The sequence below is a fragment of the Eurypyga helias genome, unplaced genomic scaffold (genome assembly GCF_000690775.1).
Source record: "Eurypyga helias isolate BGI_N326 unplaced genomic scaffold, ASM69077v1 scaffold28792, whole genome shotgun sequence".
Lineage (NCBI taxonomy): Eukaryota > Metazoa > Chordata > Aves > Eurypygiformes > Eurypygidae > Eurypyga > Eurypyga helias.
In genome coordinates this window covers 1-8,926 of record NW_010237019.1, presented here as the reverse complement: position 1 = coordinate 8,926, position 8,926 = coordinate 1, and the positions used below count along the sequence as shown (strand labels likewise).

The 8,926-nt window shown below is 52.3% G+C and overlaps 1 protein-coding gene across 1 annotated transcript; it reads right to left on the bottom strand.

The window, feature by feature from the left end:
• Positions 1–3,414: 3,414 nt before the first annotated feature.
• Positions 3,415–8,825, bottom strand: TARDBP (TAR DNA binding protein). The gene is given in 6 exon segments (XM_010147320.1): positions 3,415–5,069; positions 5,072–5,332; positions 5,686–5,856; positions 6,484–6,624; positions 7,530–7,693; positions 8,565–8,825. Coding segments are annotated over 6 exon segments (1,257 nt in total). The 5' UTR covers positions 8,803–8,825; the 3' UTR covers positions 3,415–4,787.
• Positions 8,826–8,926: the final 101 nt, after the last annotated feature.

Sequence of the window (8,926 nt, the reverse complement as noted above, 5' to 3'; positions counted from 1 at the left end):
CTCGACAGCCGCTCCATAAGCTGATCCCACCGTTGCACGCGTTTGCTCTTGGCTGTTTACGTGGGATCGCGGCGTAAGAGCTGCTGTGAGGGTTGGTGGTGAGCCACAGGCCGGAGAGCGGGGGGTGCGGGTGTAGGTACAGGTGGGCCGCAGGGAGCGTAGTGACCGCTCCGTGCCCTCGGCGGAAGTGGTGGAACTGGGACGCCACACACGCCAGCGGCCTCCGGGCTCCGGGCAGGGCAGCACGTCCACAGCCCTCCACTTCGGCCGTTATCAGCGCCCGCACTTGGATGCGTATGGTGATGGAGTGGGAATTGTGTACCTTTGCCCGCTCCACAGGTTCTGCAGCAAAGCAGCACGCTTAGTAAAGGCATTTTAAGCAAATAAAAATCTTAGGTACTGTTTTTCCCTTATGAATGAGCAAAGAAATGTGTGACCGATGCTGGGTTTCTGTGATAACCCTGTGGAATTAATGGGACCTTTTATTTATGTTCATGCTTCTTGGAGAATTAAAATGTGAAGTCTTCCACAGCGTGCTTCCTGGAACAAACCATAGAATCATGGACTGGTTTGGGTTGGAAAGGACCTTAAAGCCCACCCAGTCCCACCCCCTGCCATGGGCAGGGACACCTTCCACTAGCCCAGGTTGCTCCAAGCCTCATCCAGCCTGGCCTTGGACACTTCCAGGGATGGAGCATCCAAACCAAGGGCACAGCGCATCAGTAAGTCAGTGCTAATGTTTGCAAATTTGACAGTTTTGGTGTAAATATTTCCACTTAAAGTGTTGGTTTTGTAAAGAGAAGTTGCAGGACGAGAAATATTTTTTCTGCTTGATAACTGTTCCATTTCTCACCGAAGTACATTCTGTAAGCTGGAGGATGTTTTGATTTCTGACACCCTTTGGGCACATCTCTAAAAAGCGCTGACGGTCACTTAGAGATTATAAAAATGTTTACAAAAACGATTACAAATTACGATTAAAAACGATTACAACTCCGGCAGGGCTTGCCTGGATTTGCAGGTACCTCAGTGATGCAGAACCGCCTCGCTGCGGAACACTCATTTCAACCATCAGCTCACCGCCTTCACGTTGCGTTTCAGGACGGCGGGTGCTGCCGCCGCTCTTCAACGGGGAGGAGCAGCAGGGAACCAGAACGTGTTCGGATGCGGCACCGCATGACCGAGATAGGGCTGCGTCCGTCGGCCTGCGGAACGCAGAGAAGTGCAGCCATGGGGCGGTTCTGCGGAGGAAGGAGAGCCGAGCCGGGAGCATTTCCCTGTTCATCCCAGAGCAAAGAGGATGAGGCGCTGCGCTTCCGTACAGCCGGGCTCCAACAGCTCCTGGTGCTGCAGCTGCCCAGGGCGACGCTCCGTTCTGGGGGCCCGACTGGGGTTTTGGACGAGCGCTGGTTTTGCTGGGGCGGCCCAGGCAGAAACCACTTCATGCATGAAGGTTCCAAAAACGATCCCGTCAGCTTTGACGGGGCTGGCGCAGGGGTTGGGCCGGAGGGTGAAGTCTGGGTTGGCACCACCGACACCCGTCTGTTGAGCAGAGCGCCAGCCATGGAGCAGGAGCTCTCCTTGCTCCGCTGACCAGCACGCTGCGCCCAGCAGGCAGGTGTGGACACACGGACCCTCGGCTGGCAACCCCTCTTGGGACCCAGCACGCTGTGCATGGCCTCTGGACCAACGCGGTGCCTCGCCGCACCCGCTGGCTGGGCCACCTGGAAGGCCCCCACAGCCCAGGGGGGAAGAGGGGCAGTTCCTACAGCGCTGCACGTGTCCCCCTACCCCCGGCAGGTCCCTGCCACACACCGTAGAGGCACAGCAAGAGCTGGTTCCCAAACAGAGTTCTGTGAATTAGCATTCCCATTCCCAATCCCAGGGCGTGTTTAGCTGACAGCAGAATCCCACAAGGAAGTAGAAGCGATGCCACAAAACCTGCTCTGACTGCAGCCCCTTTCCCTCTGCGCCTCAGAGAACACCCCCCGTCCCCTCACTCATATCGCACTAGGAAAATGAAATCTCTTAAAAAAACCCAAAAGAAGCCATAAAAAACCAAGACTCCAAACACTTCAGAACGTTCAAGAGTAGTTTATTTACTCACTTTTAATGCACAGCAGTTAGAAAATATTACTGAAACGTAACGTTACTCTTAAGATTTCGCGGGCTTTGGTCTGAGGGGCAGAAGGCTGAAGCCCGTCGCAACCTAAACCTGCGCAATTTCAACAACATTAAAGCCATGCTGATCACGACTTACCACGAAGCTCCTTGCGGGGTCACAGTTAGCCTTTGGAGGTCCAAGCTTACCATTTTTAAGAGTTACTCAGCAGAAGTAGCTGGTACTAGTGCAAGTGCTAAAATGCAAAATTCACAGATGGTAGAGTTTGGAGATTATTCTGACTTAGGTGCAGGAAAAAAAAAAATAGCTAAGCAACTTTTCGCAGTGGGATATGAACAACAAACGTGGGGGATTACTCTCAGCCGAGCGCCTGAAGCCCCTCCTCACACCCTGTAAGACGGAGCGTGAGACCCAGCGGAGTGTCTTAACACCGCAAGTGGAAACCCAACTTCGAGGTTTCCCCTCACAAGCCCCACTAAACAGGCACTAACGGAGCGCTAACTTGGAAAACAGGTTACAACTGCGTAGGTCTCCGCATTCGGAGCGTTCACAGCTACGGCACAGAGTACGGTGTGTCCAAAGTAGGAGCTTTAGTGGGTTTTGAGCACGAGCAGATTACACAAGCTCCTACCGCCACCGGAAATAACCTTCCACCAGCGCCTGCTGCTCTTTGTCAAGAAGCTGCCTCCTACGTGGCCCTCCTGCACCTGTAATAAACAGGTTTCCAGGCCAAGACTCGCAGCGCAGTCTACGTCCAGCCCCTCATGCTTTATTCGGCTGGAAAGGCTGTCCTGTGGCTAGTTTTACCCCGTTTCTAGCTTCCTTCTGAGCCAAACGGGCGTTTCCACGAGCGGGCTGGTCTGAAACCAGGTCACACGCCCATCCCCGAAGGCGACGCTGCGGACAGAAATACAGCGACAGCCGCGTGGTGCTTCCCCCACCCCGCTTCGGACCAGGAACTCCAGCTCCGACAGGAGGAACGTTCCCTACGCAGACGCTGCCTGGAGGGACCTGCTTACCATTCTAGGTGCATCACCCCAACGTGTGGGAACGGGATTTTGGGTACCTACGTTATCAGTGAACAGTGCAAAAAGGCAGTGGATTAAAGTTGGGGCTCAGGTATCGAGAGAGGATGAGCGGTGGCTCCGTTTGACCGGTCAACGTTCAGAGCGCGCTTATCTGAAACAGACCGAGGGACCGCACAAAGGCTTACGGAAGTTCGTCTCAAAAGGGCAAAATTAATTAACCGCTATGAATTCTTTGCATTCAGGGCTGCAAAACAAAGACACATATTACTTAAATCAGTTTTATTTAAGAATTTCCTACAGTGACAAATCTTATAAAAAGCATCCAAACACGAAACTGCAGCAGACAGCATTCTTATGGGTATCTTACAGACAGAGGGACTTCCAGCCTGAAGAGGGACACTGAGCTCCCAGCGGCCTCTGCTGCGGGAGCCGCGCAAAGCGCGCCGCGAGCTCAGCGTTCTCCTCACAAAGCCCAGCATCTCCGAGTCACGTTACCACACTTACAGGTCGTTAACAGAAAAGAAAACACACACCATACAGCATTCACAGCAGTTGACATAAGGGGAAAAAAATACAAATATTCATTTCACGTAACACATTCAACTAATCCGTTAAACTAGGCAGAAAACCCACTTCAAGTCTTCCACATCTGGATGTCCTCCGAACGCCATAAACACTCGTACGTGATCTGCTACCATTGCTCTCCGCACACTCTCACCACAGGATTGAGAGACATCTCGCCAAGGAAAATAAAACCCCATAATGCACCACCAGGTCTCTGCACGCGCTCTCCTTTCCCTCGCACATACCAGCCCTCTCATGCCTCGGCACCACCAGCAATCCCACACAAGGTTTCAAAAGTTCAAACAGCCTTCTGGTTCCATCTCACAGCCTTGCGTTCACAGCGTTGATACGACTCCATGAAATAAAGAGTAGCGGATAAAAATGGAACACCCACCGTCTGAGACGCAGCATGTGCGGTGTGATGAAGGATTCTTGGATGAGAAAGCATGTAGACAGAAGTATTCCTAAGGCAGAATATTTACAGCACTGCTTTCAATGAAGCGCTTCTTCCATACGCATTTGAAATGAGATGAACTGCGGAGATTAAATGGAGCCTTCGCGTCGCACTTCAGTATGGAGGGGAGACAGCGTTAAAAGAACACAAACAGAACAGAAGCAACACCGTGTCCTCCAACTGGGGCACTTGGGGAGTCTTATGGTGGGATCAAATCAAAAACAAGAGGGAGAGAACGCTGGGTTTGACCAATGGTTTCCGTTTGGAACATGCAAAGAACTCAGGGAGCCGGGAAACGAGGGATAAAGGATTATAGGAGAAACCTTTCCTATGGGTTGTAGTGTTAGTTTACCCATCTGGCAAACAGCAGTCCGCTTCCAAACATTCAGTATTCCCACAAGATATGTAACAAAGCTTAGAAAATTCCTTTTACCTGCCTTTTTTTTTTTTTCCTCCATTTTTTGTAGAAAAGAAAAATGTCAAAAATACTGCTGAATATACTGCACACCCAACAAACCCATCTGGAAAATTTTAGAATATATGTAATTTACATTATACTTACCACGAGTTAGAAAAATTTGCTTCCCCACCACAGAGTCAGTATCAGAGCCCACTGTGTCTACATGCCCCAGCCCGACGATTTGGAATCCATGCTTGAACCAAAGCCTCCGTTAAACCCGCTGCTGGAGCCCGGGTTCGAGGCCGAGCCCCAGCCTATCGCTGCCCCCGAGTTGGAACCGCCGTAGGAGTTATTGCCTGAGCTGAAGCCCTGGTTCTGCTCCCGCTGCATGTTGCCCTGAGGCTGGTTGCTCCCCGAGGGCCCCGACTGGTTCTGCTGGCTAGCCAGCATGCCCATCATCCCCCAGCTGCTCTGCAGGGCTGCCTGTGCGGGGCTCCCTGCGCCGCCGCCATCATGGCGGGGTTGATGCTAAAGGCTCCGAAGTTCATCCCTCCGCCCATGTTGCTGCCCTGGTTGTTGCCCAGCCCTCCCCCGCCCCCTCGGCTGTTGCCAAACCCCCCCTGGTTCCCAAAGCCTCCCGGATTCCCACCAAACCTTCCCCCTCTCTCTAACTGCCTATTGCTATTGTGCTTAGGCTCAGCATTGGATATATGTACGCTGATTCCTTTAATGATCAAGTCCTCTCCACAAAGAGACTGGGCAACCTATAAGAAACAAGGGATTGATTACAGGTATGTCAGGCGTCGCATTTTTAGATGTCAGTAGTACAAGACACACAAATCCCCCGCGACTGAGCAGATACTGAACCTGCAAAGGAAGCACGTGCATACGCTTCATCCGAGCTCAAGTGTTCGATCTTCCCATCCTCCACTACCCTAACTGCAGCATGAAAACACGTCTGTACCGCAGCAGCTCAACCTTAGGCAGCTCAGTGAATCAAACTGAGCTCATTCCACCGGAATTCTCAACACCGCAGGCACGCCAGTGACAAATAACACCCTATCAAGCTATAAAGGGAGGCTGTCTAAGCACAAAGTTAAAATACTTTAAGACGTACCTGATCATCTGCAAATGTAACAAAAGCAAAGGCTCGGAAGGGTGTAGGAATGAAGACGTCTACCACTTCTCCGTACTGGGCAAAGAACTGCCGGAGCTCATCTGCTGTCATGTCCTCAGTGCAGCGCCCCACGAACACCTTCCTGCTGCGCAACGGTTCGTCAGGGCTTTGCTGGAGGGAATCGAAGAGGGAAGAAAATAAAAATCACCGCAATCTTGAGAATGGAGTTGCATCATGATAAAAGAGCCTTTTGGTCCAGCCTGGCCCAGGGGGTGAAAATCAGCAAAGTCTGAGATTGGAAGTTAAAGGGTTCTGAAGGTGCCGTGCAGAGAACAGGCCTGCACCGGGGTACAGCTGGAGACGTCGCAAGGAGCAGTACACAGGGTAGTGGCCGGTCTTTGTAAGAGCTGTGCAGAGACACAGAGCAAATACACAGACAGGGCCTTCAGGTGCAGCTCTGAATCCGAAGGCTCCTTCGGATCTTCCCCGGGTTGGTTACTCTGTCTGCTTTACCCTCCGTCTCTGCAGGCAGCAGACAAGGTCAGCACGTACTGCCGGACATTTAAACACCTTCTTGTCCAACTTCCACCTGCACTTAACTCCCCCACATAACCAGCTGCTTTCCCAACACTTCTGCTTCCCGCTCACCCACCTCCTCCCCACCTCCCTTCCTTGCTCTCACTTGTCCTGGCCATTCAGGGACGGAAAAGCCACGTCCAGGAGCGGGCTGCTGATCTGTTCATCAGCTCACCCGTCGAGCGTTCGGTAAAAGTACAACTAGCAACAAGGAAAAAGTACCTTAGAATTGGGAAGTTTACAGTCACACCATCTTCCGTCTATCATGTGCCGCTGAGACATTACTTTCACCTGGGTTTCATAATCCGTAAACCGAACAAACCCAAAACCTTTCGAGTGGCCAGTTTTAATGTCCTTCTTCACCTAAGACACAAAAAACCCCAAACTTTAGACAAGTTTGTATTATCTCACTGTACATGCCTACCTTTCCTTACAAAAGTTACCTTAATACTGCGTAGTCAACGCCGGGGCCTTGAGGCCTACAGGTTGAAATGACTGCCTTGCCTGGAGCCCAAGCACAGCCAAAAACGGGACGTGACCAGGAGCGCGACGGCACAGCCAGACCAGCTGTACGAACGGGTGTAGCTACCCGCAGCACGCACACGGGTGACGAAAGGTAACGGGATCAGGCGAGATCCGCCTTCGGGGAGGGTAAACACCGTGCACCGCGACAGGAGATAACCGAAGCAGGTCTGTCTGCTGACTTCTGCCCGCAGAGCCCTCGCGCCCGGCCAGGCCATCCCGGCGCTAAGGCCACCGAGGTCCTCGCTAGCTGAGCGGCGCCGAGCCGGCAGCACCACGCGCTGATGCAAGATACGCGCGTTACGGACTAAGGGTCTGCTGGGGACGTGACAACTCACGAGTGACCGCCAGCACGAAGCGCGCTGGTACTGAATGAACTGGGTGCAGTTCCATTTGCGGGTTTATCGCCCTTGTGAGCGCTCCCGCCAGCGCCATCTCCAGCTCCCCAACGCACACAAACACACTTGTATCCAGCTACAGCAAGCAAACACTAATATAAATGAAAAAGTTCTTAAAAATACTGTACCCAGTAAACTGATCTGCATGAAGTACCCCTCCCAGATGCTCCTGGCCACCTGTACCTACACAGGCCTGCAGCTACAAGGCTCACGGAACACTACACAACCTAGGTCGAGACACAGTGTCACATCTCCAAGTGTACACAGCTCTGCTGTTTCTACTGGCTTGCCAGGAGACCCGTTTCTAAGTCACGTCCCTCCTTACTTGAGCTGCAAAAAGGATTTTACCTGCACCATCAGAACTTCTCCAAACGTACTGAAATATTCCTTTAAGTCTTGTTCAGTGGTTTTCCAGGGAAGACCCAAGACTATTAAATCCGAGGTCTTCTGTACTGCCCGTTTCACCTTCACAGCCGATGATGCGTCTGTTTCATCCATTTTTCTCTTATTATCTGAATATAAAGAAGTACGTTAGACATCATCCTCCGCGCCAGGAATGGCACACTCTGAGTACAAACCCCATGGAATAAAGTCATAGAATCATGGACTGGTTTGGGTTGGAAGGGACCTTAAAGCCCACCCAGTGCCACCCCCTGCCATGGGCAGGGACACCTTCCACCAGACCAGGTTGCTCCAAGCCTCATTCAGCCTGGCCCTGAACACTTCCAGGGATGAGAAATCCCCAGCTTCTCTGGGCAAACTGTGCCAGTTGGGAAAAAACTCCCAGATGAGTTGGTGGGAGCTTATTACTATCATACATAGCAGCTGCCTGCGAGTGTAAGGAGAAAGAACAGCCTACACTCCAGGACTCCTCCAAAACGCAGTTTGACTTAGTTCTATGTTACTTTACTCCAGGACCATGCAGTAACATTCACAATCTGCCAAGGATGTGGAGAAGACTGGCATTTTTAACAGGACTATTTAATTAGCAATTTACTTCCCCTTTCTTTGGGGGGTGGGGTGGTCAGGCTCCCTTTTCCTGATCATTTGTTTTAAACGGTCCCTCTGGCCAAACCACGGCTTGAGGAGAAGCACCTACGAGTACCCGGAGGTCCCATCACACCAGTCTCCAAAGGCTTGTACGAGGCTACGACTCCTCCAAGGGGAACGCAAGACCCTGTCCTTAAAAAGCTTGTACTGGTAGAGAGCTGGAAATCTTACTGCAGATGTGAACACCCAGTGGGGTCAAATCTGCTCTGCAGGACGTGAACAAAGTCACTGAGCTTCTGTAACCCAGAGGGTTCAGGTGAGCAGTGACTCACCCAGATCTCTTAACTGGAAAAACCAAGCTTGGACAAAAATGCCAGCGGAACGAAGACAAACCTTTGGGATAATTAACAACATAGACCAGATTTCCCCATCCTGCCTCCGGCGCGTGCAGGATGCCTTCCACCAGCCGGACGCCCCTCATGCACTGTGACACCGGGTTCCGGTAGCGCAGCCCGCAGGCCCCGGGGAACTGGGCCGTCACCGTGGAGAGCAGCACGGTGCCGTCATCCTCCGAGGGGATCTCAATGGGCTCATCGTTCTCGTCCTCCGTCACCCGGATATACTCCGACATCTTTGCTGGAAGCTGCTGAGGGACAGGAGAGGGGGAAAGCAGGCATAAGCCATCAACTCGTTCCCCTTGGTCTGGCCTTCACCTTCCCAGCCTTAAGGCACGAGCCCATCTGTGTCTGCTGCGC